Source organism: Lolium perenne, chromosome 3, assembly GCF_019359855.2.
Source record: "Lolium perenne isolate Kyuss_39 chromosome 3, Kyuss_2.0, whole genome shotgun sequence".
Lineage (NCBI taxonomy): Eukaryota > Viridiplantae > Streptophyta > Magnoliopsida > Poales > Poaceae > Lolium > Lolium perenne.
Genome location: NC_067246.2, coordinates 229262829 through 229286686, shown reverse-complemented (window position 1 = coordinate 229286686; position 23858 = coordinate 229262829). Strand labels below are relative to the sequence as shown.

The window sequence follows — 23858 nt, the reverse complement described above, 5'->3', positions numbered from 1 at the left end:
AATAAGGCACTTTTAGTTGGTTGAAAGACATGAATCTGGATAAAGACAGGATTTAGTCCACGTAATCATCTCACTCCTTTACATTCAACACAAACATGGTCAATCGGTATCATCATTCACAAAGAGGGGTCCTACATGCATAGTTTTCTCTTCAGATGTTTAGTAACAAAGCTGCAAGAGTGATTTAATCAGCATGGGTAACTTGGACAATTTGAAAGGCGCTGCTAAAGCTAAACCCCTGCATGGAAAAGTTTGCACAAAACCTGGCTTCTGTCTATAGTCTATATAAGGCAGCAACAGTGCGCCCAAAAGCTTTCTAGATCTCAACCCGGCAAGAGATTTGGAGTGTTCTTCAGGCTCCTCTCTCCATTATGATATCTCGGGTTGCCATCTACCATGTTCTTGAAGCGACAGTACCACTGTATGTAGCCATGATACTAGCCTACCTATCCATAAAATGGTGGAAGTTGTTCACCCCAGAGCAGTGCTCTGGGATCAACAAGTTTGTAGCCAAGTTCTCCATCCCTCTTCTCTCTTTCCAGGTCATCTCTACAAACAATCCTTACGACATGAACCTCAAGCTCATATTTGCAGACATCCTACAGAAGTCGCTCGCCCTGCTGGGATTCGCAGCCATTTCCAGAGCATGTTGCACCAAGAAGTTTGATTGGCTGATTACAGGTTTCTCTTTGTCGACACTGCCCAATACATTGATTGTTGGTATCCCCTTGCTGAAAGGAATGTATGGCGATGAAGCTGTCAAGCTGATAAGTCAAATAGTTGTCCTACAGAGCCTAATTTGGTACACACTTCTTCTCTTTCTGCTTGAATTCCGGGCTGCTAAAGGAATCGCTGCCACACCATCATCTGAAATTTTAGGTAAGAGTCTGAAATCTATTAAGGATGATACATAAGTCGTTTGATCTTACAGCATCAATTAATTAGCCTTGTTTTTTATTGAGTAAAGACGCAAGAGGTTCTTCCGACATTCATTTCTTTGTTTTCCTTATTCAGAAGTGCATTCTTAAGGTTGCTGTTATTGTGCGGGAACCTCCGGTTACATTTAACATCAGAAAGAGAAAAAGTAATTTAAGTACTATAACTGATTCAAAAAAACGATTATCCATGATCTGATTGCTCACAGCAGCATTTACTTGAGATATTTTACTGGAATGCAGTTTATCTTTTATGCACTACACTTGTCTGAAACAATGAGATAACATTTCTGAATTATCCCATGACCATTGTTAAAATATTTCAAACCTATCAGAAGCTTATCTACAGAAAGTAAAGCCAGCTTATCTTGTGAGGTTTTATCTAGTTTATTTAATTAGCTGTTTTTTCTCTCATATGTCATATTTCAAAGCTGAGGAAGAACCGGGTACTATAGGAACTACACAACAAACCTACCAAGAGGGCCAGTCGAAAGGTGTAACAGCAAGATGTTCTAGGGCTTTTCACTTTTTGTTGGTGGTTGGAAAGAAGCTAGTGATGAATCCGAACATGTACGCATGCCTGATCAGTTTAATTTGGGCACTAATTAGCTTCAGGTATTAACATGGATTTATATGAATCAAACTTACTTCTCAAACTGGAATGCAGCAATTATCACATGTGGCTACATAACATGTCTTGCAGGTGGCAAATACAGTTACCCTTGATCGTCAGCAACTCCATAAGAATACTCTCAGATGGAGGGCTGGGAATGGCAATGTTCAGCCTAGGTGTGAATTTCACCAGAAAACTTAAAATTAGCATATGAAGATAAACTTTGTAAAAACTAGTCGTAGTCATAATAACTTCTAGTTCTTTTCAGGCCTTTTCACTGCTCTACAAACAAAAATTATAGCCTGTGGAACTAAGAAGATGCTACTATCACTTAGCATCAGGTTCTTCCTAGGACCAGCCCTGATGGTGATCTCTTCCTATGCCGTTGGGATGCGTGGAATCTTGCTCAAGGTGGCCATTGTGCAGGTAAGTTACACTCCGTTCTTTCAATTGACCTCTGTACATGTGGTGTTTCAAAATTGCGTGAAATTCGAATACGAAAAATTATGCCTGACCTCGGAAGCTTCGAACGCAGGCAGCTCTGCCTCAAGGAATAGTGCCATTTGTGTTTGCGAAGGAGTATAATGTGCACGCAGATATCCTAAGCACTGCGTAAGTTAATCTCCCACAACCCAAACACAAACAAGAAGAAGCTTACTATGGAACAACAAACTTACCATCCTCTTCTCTCGCAGGATAATTGTTGGAATGATGGTTGCAGTTCCTGCTGCGCTTGCTTACTACTTTGTTTTCGACCAGCCTAGATTCTGAGTTCCTAACCTATGAATATTTAAATCATAGTAACCCAATTTATGTTCATTTGATTTGATAAAACAATAGCAGAGCGGTGCAATGTAAAGGGTAAATTCAGCCATGGCCACATGGGTGTGAATATTTTGCCAGGCTGTAAATATTTGTGTCGTGGACTTGGATCCTGTGGTGCGGTGGCTCAACATTAAGTATCTATTTGTTGATGATGGTCACATATTTTGTTTCCCGACCATTTATTCTTTTTAGAAGCTCAATTTCCTACAATTTCCTGAACAGCACTGAACAAACAGAAGACTTGTATGAAGTGCGCCCAGCTAGCTCACCCAGGTGACTGCGGCGTGGCTTGTTTCTCACAGGCATTCTGTCGAACGGTTGGTGTGTCTGTTCTTCGACTTTAAACTGCTTGCACCCTGTAGAGCATTCCGCCGAACATCATGCAAGCAGACCTTAGCTGGTATGTGGAGACGAAGAGATGAGTGGATCAGCTCATGCAATCAGGCAGCTGTACTATGTTGCCGGTGGCAAGTAGGGTCGAACTAGGCGTACCGATTCCTGCTTCTTGATGTGGAGGCGAGAGCGACCGTTCACCTCGGCAGCCAGCGCTGAAAGGCAAAACTGGATCACAATGTGTGAAGCCGTGAAATTGAAGGCTGCGATTGAACGCATGAATTTTGCGGCAGTGGACAACTTAAATTCCGGAGAAACTACAAAATGTTAGAGCAACTCATTCGTCTTGTTGAAGACAATTTTTTTTTTGCAAAAAGGACCCTAGCAACATATAGGAAAAAGCAATCCAGTGCTCGGGCTCCAACTCCACCGCACGTCGGCGACCTCCAGGCAGAGAGCACCGAGATCGGAGAGGAAGTAGCTCGATGTGCTCTCCATACCGACGAAGAATCAACCGCGCCGGCCATCGCAACGCCTCCGGGGACGAACCACTTGGAGAAGAGGTGATGGCGAGCTCCAGCGCGAGGTTGAAGAAGGCCTCCGGGGGAGGTTGAGCTCCTGGTCGAGGGCCGCCTGTCGACCATGAGATTTGGGGGCGAGGCAGAGATGCCAGCTTGGGTCCCCCGTTGATGAACTCGCCAGAGAAAGCTAGTGGTAGAAAGCACAATCTTCCAGAACCACCGCTCTGCAGATCTGCAAAGGAGAGCAGATTGACTCTTCCCTCCATGGCCATCACCATGATGGCGAAGCAGAGGAAGGAGATCGATTCATTCTCCCCGATTTGGAGAGCCCACCTCGAGCTTTATTGAAGAGGGTCTTGGCGCCGCCGTGTTCGCCCCCATCTCCTTCCACCGGAGCATCAAGGGAAAGCACGCCACCACCAACCGCCGCCATGAGGAGCTCAGAAACCTCAGCAGCTAGCATCCCCATGGAATCTCGCCAAACTCCACATGGGCAAAACCTAGAGGACTAGCCCTAAAACTATACAGAAGCGGACGAGCCCCTCTCCCCCGTCGTCTCCGGCCGGCCGAGCCGCCGGAGAGGAGGGAGAGAGAGGCTCGATGTGGCCGAGGGGCTCTCACAGACAGGAGGGAGGAGAGAGAGAGAGGAAAGGGGGAAATGAGAACCTTTGTTGAAGACAAATGAAAGGCTACTTTAGTTCCACGTGGACAGTTGGTTTTGGTGCACTCTATAAAACATTTTTTTAAGTAAAAGTGTTTTGTACAATGTGACCGAAATGTCGCACCAGTAATGATATTATATTTCGGTGACACCATATAACAATAATAAACCCGTGAAAATGGCTAGGGGCAAGTTAGAGCCTTATCCGAGGCTTTGGATGCACATTGCCTTTTCAATGCCAATGCATAGGTAGGTTATTACTTCAATACACAAATTCAATTTGTTCATAATTTAGCATATCCAAGGTGACCCTCTATCCTCCTACCTCTTCGTCATCGTTGCCGACATGCTCCAACGCCTAATTTGTAAGGCTTGCGCTGATGGCTCCATCTCTCACCCTCTTTTCCCTAACATTCCTTGCCCGGTCTTGCAATACGCTGACGATGCCCTAATTCTTTGCAAGATTGATCCTAGTGCGGATGTCTACATCAAGCAAGTCCTTGAGGACTTTGCTTCCGCTACCGCGTTAGCTATTAACTTCCACAACTCCTACTCCATTCCGGAGGAAGCAAATGAGATGGCCTCCTCTCTCGGGTGCCCCATCTCCTCCTTTCCCCAACCCTACCTCGGCTTGCCTCTATCGCCCACCAAACTTCACGCCTCACCTCCTCATTCTTTCCTTTTACTATTATCTTTTGGGGTGGCATGCTCACCTTTCGTCCTCGCGTGGATGGCTAGCTTTGTGTAATGATGTGTTGAACAATCTAGCTACTTACTACATGTGATCATATCTTCTTCCCCATGGTGTGCTAGAAATTATTGATAAAAGACGTCATGCTTTTTTAGAGACCGGTAATGGCTCATGTTCTGGAGCTCGTTGTCTAATTGTTTTGGATAAAGTTTTGTTATCTAAACAAGAGGGTGGTTTCAGTGTTAGGGACCTCCACCGGGCAAAACATGTGCTTTCTGCTAAACTTTGTCCACAAATTACACCAAATTGACTCTTTACCTTGGAAATATTGGTTCTTTAGATAATTTGTGACATTGGTAACTTCTCTTCCTCCATGTTGTTGCTCGAGAGGATCGTCGTGGAGTGCCTTCTCCTCTATTGTGTCGTCACTAGAACTGAGGTGGTGAGCGGAAGGTCTACGTCCTTCTGGCTTGAAAAGTAGCTTGCCGGTGAGCCGCTGGTGACGCGCTTACTGGCGTTGTTCTCCCACTGCACTCGGCAGCAAGCTACTATGGCCACGGTTACGGTTACCACGCACGGCCTCGACCCACAGCCCCAGCTCAATGCTTCTCCTGAGGCAGAGCTCTCCCTCATCCCCCAGATCATCGATAACACCTCCCTCCAGGATGTCCAAGATCGGTGCATCATTGTCTCTACTTCGACACCTCCCTTCAGCTCTCACGAGGCATACGTTATGCTCTCGTCGGCGCACCCTGCTAATGCATCAGCTTGCACGACTTCGGCTTTGAGACTCCCTACGAAACTAAAGCTCTTCGCCTACCTCGCTGACATCGACTAATTGAGCACGCATGCCAACCTCCACTACAAGAATCATGCTCCGTCGGATGTGTGTGGCGCTTTCTCCGTCTCTCGAGCCGGCATGCACTTGTTCTTCTATTGTCCACTGGCTGCGGCAATATGGACTAAGCTGGGAGTCCCCATCCTGGCGTCTCGACCTAGGACTTGCAAGCACCCACGCAGGTGCCCACTGACACTTGACGTTTTGTCATTGCGGTGATCCTTTGGTCTATTTGGAAGGTCCGAGATTATCTGGTCTTCAACAGTAAATCCTCCTCGACGAGCTCCGTGCTGAGGAGAGCGTGTGATGATCTAGCTCTGTGGCGTTGGCGCTGACCGGGCATGCCTTTATGCGGTCGGGTCCCTCGTCCTTGCTTGCATCCCATGAGCTGTAATCTCTAAACTCCACTTACCCCCTTCTTCTCTTACCATGTACAGTGACTGCTAAGTCGCTTTCGGGTAATAATAACAAATGGTGGGGATATCACCCCTCCCCTCCATTCATTATGGAAAAAATAATAATTTAGCATATCAATCCAATATTGTAACTTTTTTGTTCGACGGGACCTCACTTTCCCGCGAAGGAAATCAGCTAGACGAGTCTTGTGAAGACAATCCTTTTGTTACATCAGATTATATGTGATTTTCATCTACTTTGTGTCATGTAATACTTGTATTGGATTTGTTAACCTATAATCTGACTTATAACTTGTAAGTGTTGGCCATCTTTCTCTTGATCCACAGTGACTTCACTATTTTATCAATCTGTATGATGTGCTTCCTCAAGCTGCTGGAGGCCGTGGAGCTGGAGCTACACTGCTAGAAGGGTTTGTGGAGGAAATTGCTAGAATCAAACTGCAATACTTTCAGCAGCGCAAGATAGGTCACCACGAAGCCTCCGTGACGGCCCCTTAAAATGGGGCCGTCAGTATTCTTCCAAATTTCTAATTCTAGATCACATTCCGTTTGGCTAGAACAACAACTGGAAAGGGTCGGAAACCCACCAAAGTCTTTGGAGCATACTGACGTGCATCAGATTAGTGTTCGTCACAGATCTCCTCTCCGGCCTACCCCACAGGGAGCTCATGCTCACAGGTACCTCCATAAATCCCGCCAGAGGAGGACATTGCCGTTGATGGGTTTGCCGCCCGTTAGATACTCAATTCATTTTCGACAAGGGTATACTGACGGGCGACTAGCCAGCCGACGATGGGGTTTAAGTGTAGGGATTCGTAGCATAGAAAACAAAAAGTTCCTACCGCATGAACGAATAACAAGCCAAGATCTAATCTAGTAGATGGTAGCAACGAGATAAGATCATCATACCCTCGAAGATCGCTAAGCGTTAACGAGATAAATCTCTTGGTTGATGTAGTCGATCACTTGGCGCTTTTAAAAGCGCGTAGAAGATCTTGATGGTGCCACAATCGGGAAGCACCTCCGCACTCGGTCACACGTACATATCGATGAAGACGTCCTTCTCCCCGTTCTAGCGGGCAGCGGAAGTAGTAGATCCTCCTTGAAATCCCGGCATCACAACTGCGTGGTGGTAGTGGTGGTGGAGAAATCCTGCAGGGCTTTCGCCGTAGCCGTGCAAGAGGGGGGAGGAGGAAGGGGCAGCTAGGGTTTGCGGAGAGGGAGCTTGGGCTACGACTTGTGCACCTCTTGGGGATACCCTTGCCCTCCTTTTATAGGTGGAAAAGGTCCTTGGGTAGTCCAAGACATGTCCCCAAAGTTTGGGAGAGTTCCGGTAGGTTTTTGTCAGCCGAAACCTACTAGAACTAGGACTCTTTTGCCAAATCCGAGTTTGCCTTAGGGTAAACTCCTTAACCCTTATGGAAAATGTGGATACACCTATTATGGAACCCTCTCGACTTCCTTTAGACAGCCCGGGTCGTCCCGGACACTTCCAGAACCTTCCATAATATTCCGAACCCTTCCGATCTTTCTAGAACCTTCTAGAAGCTCCGGTTAAAACACCGAACTTTTTCTGAACCCCGGAAAATGACTTCCTATATATGAATCTTATTCTCCGGACCATTCCGAACCTCCTCGTGATGTCCTGGATCCCATCTGAGACTCCTAACAACATTCGAGCTCCATACCATATTCCATATCTACTTAAACAACATCAAATCTTAAGTGTGTCATGAAGGAGATATGCCCTAGATGCAATAATAAAGTGGTTATTATTTATATCTTTATGTTTATGATAAATGTTTATATATCATGCTATAATTGTATTAACCGAAACATTAGTACATGTGTGATATGTAGACAACAAGAAGTCCCTAGTATGCCTCTTAAACTAGCTTGTTGATTAATGGATGATTAGTTTCATAATCATGAACATTGGATGTTATTAATAACAAGGTTATATCATTGTATGAATGATGTAATGGACACACCCAATTAAGCGTAGCATAAGATCTCGTCATTAAGTTTTTTGCTATAAGCTTTCGATACATAGTTACCTAGTCCTTATAACCATGAGATCATGTAAATCACTTATACTGGAAAGGTACTTTGATTACACCAAACGCCACTGCGTAAATGGGTGGTTATAAAGGTGGGATTAAGTATCCGGAAAGTATGAGTTGAGGCATATGGATCAACAGTGGGATTTGTCCATCCCGATGACGGATAGATATACTCTGGGCCCTCTCGGTGGAATGTCGTCTAATGTCTTGCAAGCATATGAATAAGTTCATAAGAGACCACATACCACGGTACGAGTAAAGAGTACTTGTCAGGAGACGAGGTTGAACAAGGTATAGAGTGATACCGAAGATCAAACCTCGGACAAGTAAAATATCGCGTGACAAAGGGAATTGGTATCGTATGTGAATGGTTCATTCGATCACTAAAGTCATCGTTGAATATGTGGGAGCCATTATGGATCTCCAGATCCCGCTATTGGTTATTGGTCGGAGTGAGTACTCAACCATGTCCACATAGTTCACGAACCGTAGGGTGACACACTTAAAGTTGGATGTTGAAATGGTAGTACTTGAATATGGAATGGAGTTCGAATATTTGTTCGGAGTCCCGGATGAGATCCCGGACATCACGACGAGTTCCGGAATGGTCCGGAGAATAAGATTCATATATAGGAAGTCATATTCCAAGTTTGCAAATGATCCGGTGCATTTATGGCAGGTTCTAGAAGGTTCTAGAAAAGTCCGGAAGAATGGCACTTTGGAAAGTGGAGTCCCGAAGAGACTCCACTTGCATGACCAGCCAACCCTAAAGGGGAGGAGTCCAAGGTGGACTCCCCTAGGGTGGCCGGCCAACCCACCTCAAGGAAAGGTGGGAGTCCCACCTTGGGTACGACTCCCTCCTTGAGTAGGTTTCCCACATATGGGAGGTTTTAGTGTTGGGGTCTTATTCGAAGACTTGGACTAGAACTCTTGGGGCTTCCACCTATATAATGAGGGGTGATACGTCTCCGACGTATCGATAATTTCTTATGTTCCATGCCACATTATTGATGTTATCTACATGTTTTATGCACACTTTATGTCATATTCGTGCATTTTCTGGAACTAACCTATTAACAAGATGCCGAAGTGCCAGTTGTTGTTTTCTGCTGTTTTTGGTTTCAGAAATCCTAGTAACGAAATATTCTCGGAATTGGACGAAATCAACGCCCAGGGGCCTATTTTTCCACGAAGCTTCCAGAAGTCCGAAGACGAAACGAAGAGGGGCCACGAGGCAGCCAGAGCATAGGGCGGCGCGGCCCTGCTCGGCCGCGCGGCCCTATGGTCTGGGCCCCGCGCGCCGCCTCTTGACCTACCCTTCCGCCTGCTTACAGCCTGCGTGACGAAACCCCCTGTAGGGAGAGCCAGGATACGGCAAACCTTCGAGACGCCGCCGCCGCCGATCCCATCTCGGGGGATCCAGGAGATCGCCTCCGGCACCCTGACGGAGAGGGGATTCATCTCCCGGAGGACTCTACGCCGCCATGGTCGCCTCCGGTGTGATGTGTGAGTAGTCTACCCCTGGACTATGGGTCCATAGCAGTAGCTAGATGGTTGTCTTCTCCCCATTGTGCTATCCTTGTCGGATCTTGTGAGCTGCCTAACATGATCAAGATCATCTATCTGTAATTCTATATGTTGCGTTTGTTGGGATCCGATGAATAGAGAATACTTGTTATGTTGATTATCAAAGTTATATCTATGTGTTGTTTATGATCTTGCATGCTCTCCGTTACTAGTAGATGCTCTGGCCAAGTAGATGCTTGTAACTCCAAGAGGGAGTATTTATGCTCGATAGTGGGTTCATGCTCGCATTGACACAGGACAAAGGATGTAAAGTTCTAAGGTTGTGTTGTGCTGTTGCCACTAGGGATAAAACATTGATGCTATGTCTAAGGATGTAGTTGTTGATTACATTACGCACCATACTTAATGCAATTGTCTGTTGCTTTGCAACTTAATACTGGAAGGGGTTCGGATGATAACCTGAAGGTGGACTTTTTAGGCATAGATGCAGTTGGATGGCGGTCTATGTACTTTGTCGTAATGCCCAATTAAATCTCACTATACTCATCATGATATGTATGTGCATGGTCATGCTCTCTTTATTTGTCAATTGCCCAACTGTAATTTGTTCACCCAACATGCTGTTTGTCTTATGGGAGAGACACCTCTAGTGAACTGTGGACCCCGGTCCAATTCTCTTTACTGAAATACAATCTACTGCAATACTGTTTTACTGTTTTCTGCAAACAATCATCTTCCACACAATACGGTTAATCCTTTGTTACAGCAAGCCGGTGAGATTGACAACCTCACTGTTTCGTTGGGGCAAAGTACTTTGGTTGTGTTGTGCAGGTTCCACGTTGGCGCCGGAATCCCTGGTGTTGCGCCGCACTATATCCCGCCGCCATCAACCTTCAACGTGCTTCTTGGCTCCTCCTGGTTCGATAAACCTTGGTTTCTTTCTGAGGGAAAACTTGCTGCTGTGCGCATCATACCTTCCTCTTGGGGTTCCCAACGAACGTGTGAGTTACACGCCATCAAGCTAGATTTCTGGCGCCGTTGCCGGGGAGATCAAGACACGCTGCAAGGGGAGTCTCCACTTCTCAATCTCTTTACTTTGTTTTTGTCTTGCTTAGTTTTATTTACTACTTTGTTTGCTGCACTAAATCAAAACAAAACAAAAATTAGTTGCTAGCTTTACTTTATTTACTATCTTGTTTGCACTCTATATCAAAAACACAAAAAAATTAGTTACTTGCATTTACTTTACTTAATATCATGCATGTTTTTATTTCACTAGTTAAGCATAATGGAAAACAAAAAAAATATGAGAGACCTTTATGAACTTTATCTTGAATTAGGACATGATGTGTTTGAAGAGAGAATTAAAAAACCCATGGAACTTTATATGCATGCTAATGGGAATGTTATTACTATGAATGCTTTGAACACCATTGTTGCTAATGCTATGGAAAATTCTAAGCTTGGGGAAGCTGGCTCTGATGAGCATGATCTTTTTAGTCCCCCAAGCATTGAGGAGAAAATTTTCTTTTATGATTACAATATGCCTCCTATATATGATGATAGCCACTTTGTTGAATTTGCTCCCACTACAACTAATAAAATTGATTATGCTTATGTGGAGAGTAATAATTTTATGTATGAGACTCATGATAAGAATGCTTTATGTGATAGTTATATTGTTGAGTTTGCTCATGACACTACTGAAAGTTATTATGAGAGAGGAAAATATGGTTGTAGAAATTTTCATGTTACTAAAACACCTCTCTATGTGCTGAAATTTTTGAAGCTACACTTGTTTTATCTTTCTATGCTTGTTGCATTATGCTTCATGAACTTGTTTATTTACAAGATTCCTATGCATAGGAAGCACGTTAGACTTAAATGTGTTTTGAATTTGCTTCTTGAAGCTCTCTTTTGCTTCAAATACCATTTCTTGCGAGTGCATCATCAAAACTGCTGAGCCTATCTTAATGGCTATAAAGAAAGAACTTCTTGGGAGATAACCCATGTGTTATTTTGCTACAGTACTTTGTTTTATATTTGTGTCTTGGAAGTTGATTACTACTGTAGCAACCTCTCCTTATCTTAGTTTAGTGTTTTATTGTGCCAAGTAAAGTCTTTGATAGAAAAGTAAGTACTAGATTTGGATTACTGCACAGAAACAGATTTCTTTGCTGTCACGAATCTGGGTCCACCTCCCTGTAGGTAGCTCAGAAAATTAAGCCAATTTACGTGCATGATCCTCAGATATGTACGCAACTTTCATTCAATTTGAGCATTTTCATTTGAGCAAGTCTGGTGCCATTTTAAAATTCGTCAATACGAACTGTTCTGTTTTGACAGATTCTGCCTTTTATTTCGCATTGCCTCTTTTGCTATGTTGGATGAATTTCTTTGATCCACTAATGTCCAGTAGCATTATGCAATGTCCAGAAGTGTTAAGAATGATTTTGTCACCTCTGAATATGTTAATTTTTATTGTGCACTAACCCTCTAATAAGTTGTTTCGAGTTTGGTGTGGAGGAAGTTTTCAAGGATCAAGAGAGGAGTATGATGCAACATGATCAAGGAGAGTGAAAGCTCTAAGCTTGGGGATGCCCCGGTGGTTCACCCCTGCATATTCTAAGAAGAATCAAGCGTCTAAGCTTGGGGATGCCCAAGGCATCCCCTTCTTCATCGACAACATTATCAGGTTCCTCCCCTGAAACTATATTTTTATTCCATCACATCTTATGTGCTTTGCTTGGAGCGTCGGTTTGTTTTTGTTTTTTGTTTTGTTTAAATAAAATGGATCCTAGCATTCACTTTATGGGAGAGAGACACGCTCCGCTGTTGCATATGGACAAGTATGTCCTTGGTTTCTACTCATAGTATTCATGGCGAAGTTTCTCCTTCGTTAAATTGTTATATGGTTGGAATTGGAAAATGATACATGTAGTAATTGCTATAAATGTCTTGGGTAATGTGATACTTGGCAATTGTTGTGCTCATGATTAAGCTCTTGCATCATATGCTTTGCACCCATTAATGAAGAAATACATAGAGCATGCTTAAATTTGGTTTGCATATTTGGTTTCTCTAAGGTCTAGATAATTTCTAGTATTGAGTTTGAACAACAAGGAAGACGGTGTAGAGTCTTATAATGTTTTCAATATGTCTTTTATGTGAGTTTTGCTGCACCGGTTCATCCTTGTGTTTGTTTCAAATAAGCTTTGCTAGCCTAAACCTTGTATCGAGAGGGAATACTTCTCATGCATCCAAAATACTTGAGCCAACCACTATGCCATTTGTGTCCACCATACCTACCTACTACATGGTATTTTCCGCCATTCCAAAGTAAATTGCTTGAGTGCTACCTTTAAAATTCCATCATTCACCTTTGCAATATATAGCTCATGGGACAAATAGCTTAAAAACTATTGTGGTATTGAATATGTAATTATGCACTTTATCTCTTATTAAGTTGCTTGTTGTGCGATAACCATGTTCACTGGGGACGCCATCAACTACTCTTTGTTGAATTTCATGTGAGTTGCTATGCATGTCCGTCTTGTCTAAAGTAAGAGAGATCTACCACCTTATGGTTAAGCATGCATATTGTTAGAGAAGAACATTGGGCCGCTAACTAAAGCCATGATCCATGGTGGAAGTTTCAGTTTTGGACATATATCCTCAATCTCAAATGAGAAAATTATTAATTGTTGTTACATGCTTATGCATAAAAGAGGAGTCCATTATCTGTTGTCTATGTTGTCCCTGTATGGATGTCTAAGTTGAAGAATAATCAATAGCGAGAAATCCAATGCGAGCTTTCTCCTTAGACCTTTGTACAAAGCGGCATAGAGGTACCCCTTTGTGACACTTGGTCAAAACATGTGCATTGTGATGATCCAGGTAGTCCAAGCTAATTAGGACAAGGTGCGGGCACTATTAGTACACTATGCATGAGGCTTGCAACTTGTAAGATATAATTTACATGATACATATGCTTTATTACTACCGTTGACAAAATTGTTTCATGTTTTCAAAATCAAAGCTCTAGCACAAATATAGCAATCGATGCTTTTCCTCTATGGAGGACCATTCTTTTACTTTCAATGTTGAGTCGGTTCACCTATTTCTCTCCACCTCAAGAAGCAAACACTTGTGTGAACTGTGCATTGATTCCTACATACTTGCTTATTGCACTTATTATATTACTCTATGTTGACAATATCCATGAGATATACATGTTACAAGTTGAAAGCAACCGCTGAAACTTAATCTTCTTTTGTGTTGCTTCAATGCTTTTACTATGAATTATTGCTTTATGAGTTAACTCTTATGCAAGACTTATTGATGCTTGTCTTGAAGTGCTATTCATGAAAAGTCTTTGCTATATGATTCACTTGTTTACTCATGTCATATACATTGTTTTGATCGCTGCATTCACTACATATGCTTTACAAATAGTATGATCAAGGTTATGATGGCATGTCACTCCGTAAATTATCTCGTGTTATCGTTTTACCTCGCTTCGGGACGAGCGTAACTAAGCTTGGGGATGCTGATACGTCTCCGACGTATCGATAATTTGTTATGTTCCATGCCACATTATTGATGTTATCTACATGTTTTATGCACACTTTATGTCATATTCGTGCATTTTACGGAACTAACCTATTAACAAGATGCCGAAGTGCCGATTCTTGTTTCTGCTGTTTTTGGTTTCAGAAATCCTAGTAACGAAATATTCTCGGAATTGGACGAAATCAACGCCCAGGGCCTATTTTTCCACGAAGCTTCCGAAGTCCGAAGACGAAACGAAGAGGGGCCACGAGGCAGCCAGAGCATAGGGCGGCGCGGCCCCTACCCCCGGCCGCGCGGCCCTATGGTCCGGGCCCTCGCGCCGCCTCTTGACCTACCCTTCCGCCTACTTAAAGCCTCCGTGACGAAACCCCCGCATCGAGAGCCACGATACGGAAAACCTTACCGAGACGCCGCCGCCGCCGATCCCATCTCGGGGATCCAGAGATCGCCTCCGGCACCTGCCGGAGAGGGGATTCATCTCCCGGAGGACTCTACGCCGCCATGGTCGCCTCCGGTGTGATGTGTGAGTAGTCTACCCCTGGACTATGGGTCCATAGCAGTAGCTAGATGGTTGTCTTCTCCCCATTGTGCTATCCTTGTCGAATCTTGTGAGCTGCCTAACATGATCAAGATCATCTATCTGTAATTCTATATGTTGCGTTTGTTGGGATCCGATGAATAGAGAATACTTGTTATGTTGATTATCAAAGTTATATCTATGTGTTGTTTATGATCTTGCATGCTCTCCGTTACTAGTAGATGCTCTGGCCAAGTAGATGCTTGTAACTCCAAGAGGGAGTATTTATGCTCGATAGTGGGTTCATGCCTGCATTGACACAGGACGATGTGAGAAAGTTCTAAGGTTGTGTTGTGCTGTTGCCACTAGGGATAAAACATTGATGCTATGTCTAAGGATGCAGTTGTTGATTACATTACGCACCATACTTAATGCAATTGTCTGTTGCTTTGCAACTTAATACTGGAAGGGGTTCGGATGATAACCTGAAGGTGGACTTTTTAGGCATAGATGCAGTTGGATGGCGGTCTATGTACTTTGTCGTAATGCCCAATTAAATCTCACTATACTCATCATGATATGTATGTGCATGGTCATGCTCTCTTTATTTGTCAATTGCCCAACTGTAATTTGTTCACCCAACATGCTGTTTGTCTTATGGGAGAGACACCTCTAGTGAACTGTGGACCCCGGTCCAATTCTCTTTACTGAAATACAATCTAATGCAATCTTTTTTACTGTTTTCTGCAAACAATCATCTTCCACACAATACGGTTAATCCTTTGTTACAGCAAGCCGGTGAGATTGACAACCTCACTGTTTCGTTGGGGCAAAGTACTTTGGTTGTGTTGTGCAGGTTCCACGTTGGCGCCGGAATCCCTGGTGTTGCGCCGCACTATATCCCGCCGCCATCAACCTTCAACGTGCTTCTTGGCTCCTCCTGGTTCGATAAACCTTGGTTTCTTTCTGAGGGAAAACTTGCTGCTGTGCGCATCATACCTTCCTCTTGGGGTTCCCAACGAACGTGTGAGTTACACGCCATCAAGGGGCATAGAGAGGGGGCTGACCACTTCAAGCCTCAGCCTTGGCCGCACCCCTTAGAGGGCCGGCGCCCAACCCCCCTCTCTCCCCAAACCCTAGCGGTCTCTCTCCTCCACCACATCCCGCACGCTTAAGCGAAGCTCCGCCGGATTTCTCCACCACCACCGACACCACGCCGTCGTGCTGTCGGATTCAAGAGGAGCTACTACTTCCGCTGCCCGCTGGAACGGGGAGGTGGACGTCGTCTTCATCAACAACCGAACGTGTGACCGAGTACGGAGGTGCTGCCCGTTCGTGGCGCCGGAAGCGATCATGATCAAGATCTTCTACGCGCTTTTGCAAGCGGCAAGTGATCGTCTACCGCAGCAATAAGAGCCTACTCTTATAGGCTTTGGAATCTCTTCAAGGGTTAGTCTTTATCATCCCCTCGTTGCTACCGTCTTCTAGATTGCATCTTGGCTTGGATTGCGTGTTCGCGATAGGAAATTTTTTGTTTTCTATGCAACGTTTTCCTACAGTGGTATCAGAGCCGAGTCTATGCATAGATGGTTGCACGAGTAGAACACAATGGTTTTGTGGGCGTTGATGCTCTTGTTATCTTTAGTTTGAGTACTTTGCATCTTTGTGGCATAGTGGGATGAAGCGGCCCGGACTAACTTTACATGACCGCGTTCATGAGACTTGTTCCTCGTTCGACATGCAACTTGTATTGCATAAGAGGCTTTGCGGGTGTCTGTCTCTCCTACTATAGTGAAGATTCAACTTACTCTTCTATTGACAACACTAGTATCACCGTTGTGGTTCATGTTCGTAGGTAGATTAGATCTTACTCGAAAACCCTAAACCACGTAAAATATGCAAACCAAATTAGAGACGTCTAACTTGTTTTTGCAGGGTTTGGTGATGTGATATGGCCATAATATGATGATGAATATGTATGAGATGATCATTATTGTATTGTGGCAACCGGCAGGAGCCTTATGGTTGTCTTTAAATTTCCATGTTGAGTAGTATTTCAAAGTAGTTGTAATAGTCGCTACATGAGGTGAACAACCATGAAGACGGCGCCATGAACCTTGACGCTACGCCGACGATGATGGAGATCATGCCCATTGATGATGGAGATCATGTCCGTGCTTTGGAGATGAAGATCGAAGGCGCAAAGACAAAAGGGTCATATCATATCACATATGAACTGCATGTGATGTTAATCCTTTTATGCATCTTATTTTGCTTAGATCACGACGGTAGCATTATAAGATGATCCCTCACATTAATATCAAGATAATAAAGTGTTCTTCCCTCGTATGCACCGTTGCCAAAGTTCGTCGTTTCAAAGCATCTCGTGATGATCGGATGTGATAGATTCAACGTTCATATACAACGGGTGTAAGCCATGTTGCACACGCGGAATACTTGGGTTTGCTTGACGAGCCTAGCATGTACAGACATGGCCTCGGGACAACGGAAACCGAAAGGTTGAACACGAGTCATATGGATGATATGATCAACATGTTGATGTTCACCATTGAAGCTACATCATCTCACGTGATGATCGGTTTTGGTGTAGTGGATGTGGATCGTGTACCACTTAACAACTATGAGGGATGTTGTATTAAGTGGGAGTTCATTAGTAATTAGATTAAAATATGAACTAATTATCATAAACATAGTCCGAGTAGTATTTTGAATTAATTTTGTAGTATTGGCATCCGTTTTCTACCATGCGCTAGTCTTGTTATTGAGATAGAAATACTGTTAAAATCTGACAAGGAACTTTACGGATTGGTACCGTATTGTTAAAGAATCAAGAATTGATTAAGTCCTATTGCAAACTTTTAGTAAACCTCACATTGTTTATTCAAAGAGCTATGGTTTCAATTAGTATCTAAAGTTATCTTGTCTCCGTGAAACTTGAAGTTCAAATTTGTTTGAAAAGTAAGGAGTTGAAAATTTAGTTTTCAGAAATAATCAAGGTATGAGATATATGTGATATCTAAGACCTTATTGCAAGATGATAGAATATAAATTGGTGAGACTACATAAACTCATAAGTTTTATGGGAGTGTACGAAGGTTGAAGACGCAAGGCGTCCCAATCCTCTAACTATTGGGGCACTAATAATATTCGCATATCCATGAAGTTATCATCCTTAGTATGCACCGTTGCTAAGACTCGTCGTATCGAAGCATCACGTGATGATCGGGTGTTATAGATTCTACGTGTGCATACAACGGATGCAAGCCAGATTTGCATATGCGAATACTAAGGTTAAAACTTTACGAGCCTAGCATGTACAGACATGGTCTCAGAAAGTCATCATGATACAATGGATAAAATTATGAGTGAAATTGTTCATCATATTACAAGGATACTAATAAGTGAAATCCGGAACACTTGACATATGATGATCAACTTCAAAGTAAGAACCTCAAGATTATTGGTATTTGACCAACAAACCGAGAAGTTATTGAAGTTAATGTGTTATTCTGAATAATGAGGAAAGCTAAAAGAGAAACCGCAAAAGATATTTTGGCAAAAAGAAAATAAAAGACTAGAAAGTCTAGCTCAGGTGTATATAAATGATATACATGTTATGGTTGTATTCTTAGTTAAGTCACACTATGAAATTCTTGGGTATTAGTACTATATTGGTTGGTATGAAGTGTCATACAAAACAACGCAATACAAGAATACAATGGCCTAAGTGACTGACAAGGAATATGATAAGAATGCACGTCTGGAACAAAATAAAGTGTTATTATGTTCGTCGTTGGCATTCTATCTAGCCCTTAGGATTTATAATAAAGAACTTAATAATTGTTATTTTGCTCTGGTCAAATGAAAACAATGAGTTGTTCAAATTATGACATTACTCCATGTACGATGGATAAGTTATTATAAATCTTAATGGTGAAACACACATACATAACACTGACGCTAAAATGCCATAAGGCAAATGATTTGAATTCCACTTATTTGTGGAACCGCCATTTAGGTCATGTTAGAAATAAACGCATGAAGGAACTCCATGTAAATGGATTTTTGGAGTCAGTTGATTTTTGAATCATTTGGCGCTTGCAAATCTTTTCTAAAAGAGAATGACTAAAATACCGTTCATAGGCCAAGAGTTGAACGGGCAACTAACTTAGTGAAAACATACATGATGATGTATGTGGTTCACTGGACATGGTTGTGTGCGGGAGATTCTTCTACTTCATGAAAACTTTCAACAATGAATTGAGTATATATATGTGAATATATTCAATAAGGAAGAAGTTTGAAACATTTGAATGGATTCAAATAAATTTCAGCATGAAGTGGAAATCATCGTAATAGAAAAGTCAAATATCTATGATTGGATCATGGTGGAAATATTTGAATTACGAGTTTTAGCGAACATCTAAGAGAGTTATGAAATTGTTCTACAACTCACATTTCTTGGAGTATCATAATGATGATATAGTATCCAAGATATGTATCCAAACCTTGTTGGATTAATGATGAGATAAAAATATTATGACGCCATTATATTTTTGTGGATTATGCTTTAGTGACTACCGCTTTTACACTAAATAGAGCATCATCATGATCCGTTGAAATGACACCATACGAGTTATGGCATAGGTAAGAAACCTGATAGTCTTTTCTTAAATTTTGGTATGCATAGCATAAGTAAATAAGTTTACAACCAAAATCGGATGAATGTCTTTGTTGGTTATCCCAGAGATTTGATTGGGAATTCTTCCCACGAGACAAAGACAAAAGTGTTTGTCAATGTTTCTTATTTCCGAGAAATTGTTTCTAGTGAAGTATTTGAGTGGGAGGACAATATAATTTGATAAGGTTTATGAACCTGAGCATAATGATCAGAGTAGCGCAGCATCGGAATTGGTTTCGAAAGCGGCCACGACGATCATGGCTCCCATGACTACAAAGTGTTTTAGCCATGGAGATCGAAGCACATATTGAACCTTGTAGGTATGGTTTACTTTGTGATCAAATAAATGATTTGTGGACAAAGGGGAATGATTTTGAACAATGATAAACCAACTACAAACAAAGAAGTTATGATGGGCCCTGACTCCGTTAAAATGGCTATACACCATGAAATCCAAGATAGATGAATACTTTTTGAAAGTAAATGGATCTATGAAAAGATATGGACTTGGATGAAATATCCTTGAAGAAGCTCAACTTGTCGAAAAGTTGTTTACGACAAAGTTCAAAGAGTTGACTACGATAAGATTAGATCTTCCGTAGCAATGCTTATAGTCTATGTGGATTATTCTAGTAATCACTACATATTTCTTTTATAAGATATGTTAGTAGGATGGCAAAATACATTACTTATCAGAAGTGTGTATTAAAGGTGTATACAAGATACAACCAAGAGTTTTGCTGGTCCGTGGAATACTAGATAGGTATACGACTTCAAATTGGATGAAGTAAGTATCACGGAGTTGGAATCTTCACCAGATGAAATAGTCAAAGAGTTTTTGATTTCATCAGAGACGATGAAGAGGCTTGCATTTGCAAGAAATTAAGTGGGAGCGCTAAGACACATTTATTACACTTTATGTAGGTGACATATAGTTGGTTATAAATGATGTAATTATATACTTGATTAAAAGGTTTCATTGAGAAATTAATTTCAATGAAAGGATATGGACTGAAACATATCTAGTGTCAAGATCTATGAAGATAGATTGAAACACAAAATAAGTTTAAGTCAAAGTACATAGAATGGATATTGAAATAGTTCAATATAGAAATATTAAGAAAATGTTCTTATCATGTTAAAGTTTTAACAAGACTTGAGTGAATCTGACACTCAATGAGTAAAAACACATGAGTGATTATAGATCACGAATAATATGTACACAATCAGATATCATGTGCTATAAAGTGTTATGAGCATTTACCAGAATGATTCATATGATGATCATTGGACAACAGTAAGAATATCCTTGAGTACTTTAGAAGAACTAAGGATATATATATATATATATATATATATATATTTGTATGAAGAAATGACAAACAAATCGTTGTAAGGTGTTACACCAATATTGTTTTTGTCACATATAAAATATAATTTCAATCTCAAATTAGACTAAGTGTTGTTTAAAAGGTAGCACAATGAGCTAGAAGTTGTCTATGCTAGATTTAGAAGAGTTCTAAATATTGTGATGGATTCTACAAACGAAGGCAGAGTATGTCATTGTTTTGACAAATGACTGAGGATGTTGAGTCAAGAAGTTCTTTGAGAACTTGGTGTAGTTCCGATAGTGTCAGAACTTTGAAGCTATATTGTATGTGACAATATTAGTGACATATTTCAGACCGCGGAATTAAGGTTCCACCAGAAGATCAAACATATTTAATGCCAACTCATTTGGAAATGAGTGATGCGTTGAGACGCAAATGAATTACAAAATACATACGTTTCTGAGCGTGTCAGATCCGTTGACTAAAACCTCTCCCGTGAGCAAAACATGATAAAGCACCAGAAGGCCAAGGTGTTATATCTTTACAAATGTAAACTAGATTATTGACTCTAGTGCAAGTGGGAGACTGAAGGAGATATGCCCTAGATGCAATAATAAAGTGGTTATTATTTATATCTTTATGTTTATGATAAATGTTTATATATCATGCTATAATTGTATTAACCGAAACATTAGTACATGTGTGATATGTAGACAACAAGAAGTCCCTAGTATGCCTCTTAAACTAGCTTGTTGATTAATGGATGATTAGTTTCATAATCATGAACATTGGATGTTATTAATAACAAGGTTATATCATTGTATGAATGATGTAATGGACACACCCAATTAAGCGTAGCATAAGATCTCGTCATTAAGTTTTTTGCTATAAGCTTTCGATACATAGTTACCTAGTCCTTATAACCATGAGATCATGTAAATCACTTATACTAGAAAGGTACTTTGATTACACCAAACGCCACTGCGTAAATGGGTGGTTATAAAGGTGGGATTAAGTATCCGGAAAGTATGAGTTGAGGCATATGGATCAACAGTGGGATTTGTCCATCCCGATGACGGATAGATATACTCTGGGCCCTCTCGGTGGAATGTCGTCTAATGTCTTGCAAGCATATGAATAAGTTCATAAGAGACCACATACCACGGTACGAGTAAAGAGTACTTGTCAGGAGACGAGGTTGAACAAGGTATAGAGTGATACCGAAGATCAAACCTCGGACAAGTAAAATATCGCGTGACAAAGGGAATTGGTATCGTATGTGAATGGTTCATTCGATCACTAAAGTCATCGTTGAATATGTGGGAGCCATTATGGATCTCCAGATCCCGCTATTGGTTATGGTCGGAGTGAGTACTCAACCATGTCCACATAGTTCACGAACCGTAGGGTGACACACTTAAAGTTGGATGTTGAAATGGTAGTACTTGAATATGGAATGGAGTTCGAATATTTGTTCGGAGTCCCGGATGAGATCCCGGACATCACGAGGAGTTCCGGAATGGTCCGGAGAATAAGATTCATATATAGGAAGTCATATTCCAAGTTTGGAAATGATCCGGTGCATTTATGGCAGGTTCTAGAAGGTTCTAGAAAAGTCCGGAAGAATGGCACTTTGGAAAGTGGAGTCCCGAAGAGACTCCACTTGCATGACCAGCCAACCCTAAAGGGGAGGAGTCCAAGGTGGACTCCCCTAGGGTGGCCTGCCAACCCACCTCAAGGAAAGGTGGGAGTCCCACCTTGGGTAGGACTCCCTCCTTGAGTAGGTTTCCCACATATGGGAGGTTTTAGTGTTGGGGTCTTATTCGAAGACTTGGACTAGAACTCTTGGAGCTTCCACCTATATAATGAGGGGCATAGAGAGGGGGCTGACCACTTCAAGCCTCAGCCTTGGCCGCACCCCTTAGAGGGCCGGCGCCCAACCCCCCTCTCTCCCCAAACCCTAGCGGTCTCTCTCCTCCACCACATCCCGCACGCTTAAGCGAAGCTCCGCCGGATTTCTCCACCACCACCGACACCACGCCGTCGTGCTGTCGGATTCAAGAGGAGCTACTACTTCCGCTGCCCGCTGGAACGGGGAGGTGGACGTCGTCTTCATCAACAACCGAACGTGTGACCGAGTACGGAGGTGCTGCCCGTTCGTGGCGCCGGAAGCGATCGTGATCAAGATCTTCTACGCGCTTTTGCAAGCGGCAAGTGATCGTCTACCGCAGCAATAAGAGCCTACTCTTATAGGCTTTGGAATCTCTTCAAGGGTTAGTCTTTATCATCCCCTCGTTGCTACCGTCTTCTAGATTGTATCTTGGCTTGGATTGCGTGTTCGCGATAGGAAATTTTTTGTTTTCTATGCAACGTTTTCCTACATGTCACCCTACGGTTCGTGAACTATGCAGACATGATCGAGACACCTCTCTGATTAATAACCAATAGCGGGACCTAGAGATCCATAATGGCTCCCACATATTCAACGATGACTTCGTGATCGAAAGAACCATTAACATACGATACCGATTCTCTTTGTCTCGCTATATTTTACTTATCCGAAGTTTGATCGTCGGTATCTCTATACCTAGTTCAACCTTGTTACCGATAAGTACTCTTTATTCGTACCATGATATGATATCTCTTGTGAGCCAGTCACATGCTTGCAAGCTAATTGGATAACATTCCACCGAGAGGGCCCAGAGTATATCTATCCGTCATTTGGATGGAGAAATCCCACTATTGATCCACGTGCTTCAACTATACTTTCTGAACACTTAATGCCACCTTTATAACTACCCATTTACAAAGTAGTGTTTGATGTCATCAAAGCATCCATCCGGTGTAGGTGATTAACATGATCTCATGATCAAATGATTAGATTACTATGTATCTTAAAGCTTGAAGCACAATGGACTTAATGACTTGATCATATGCTACGCTTACTATGGGTGTATGTCCATCACATCATTCACCTAATGATATGATGTTGTTACTAATAACATCCAATGTTCATGATCAGGAAACCATGATCATCTATTAATCAACAAGCTAGTTTAACAAGAGACTTACTAGGGACTCTTTTATGTTTACAAAACACACAAGTATTAATGTTTCCGGTTAATATAATTATAGCATGGGATGTAAACATTTATTATGAGCACTAAGATATAACAATAAACACTTGTATTATTGCCTCTTGGGCATATCTCCAACATTAAGCACCCGTCAGCGACAATGGATTTTGCACTATTGTGGCTCTGCTTCCAGCGCGGCCCAAAGAAGGAGTCGTCGTCACCACCAAAGATCCCGA

At 42.1% G+C, this 23858-nt stretch overlaps 1 protein-coding gene across 2 annotated transcripts; it reads left to right on the top strand.

Moving 5' to 3' along the window:
- The first annotated feature begins 315 nt into the window (after positions 1-315).
- LOC127343597 (probable auxin efflux carrier component 8) lies at positions 316-2483 on the top strand. 2 transcript variants are annotated; one of them, XM_051369746.1, is made up of 7 exons: positions 316-681; positions 757-879; positions 1367-1550; positions 1639-1724; positions 1817-1974; positions 2084-2160; positions 2244-2483. In XM_051369746.1, the coding sequence occupies exons 1-7, from the start codon at positions 372-374 to the stop codon at positions 2317-2319; spliced, it is 1014 nt and encodes a 337-aa protein (XP_051225706.1). In that variant the 5' UTR covers positions 316-371; the 3' UTR covers positions 2320-2483. The 2 variants fall into 2 exon arrangements, with proteins under 2 accessions (XP_051225706.1, XP_051225705.1); XM_051369745.1 differs by having other exon boundaries at positions 316-879.
- Positions 2484-23858: the final 21375 nt, after the last annotated feature.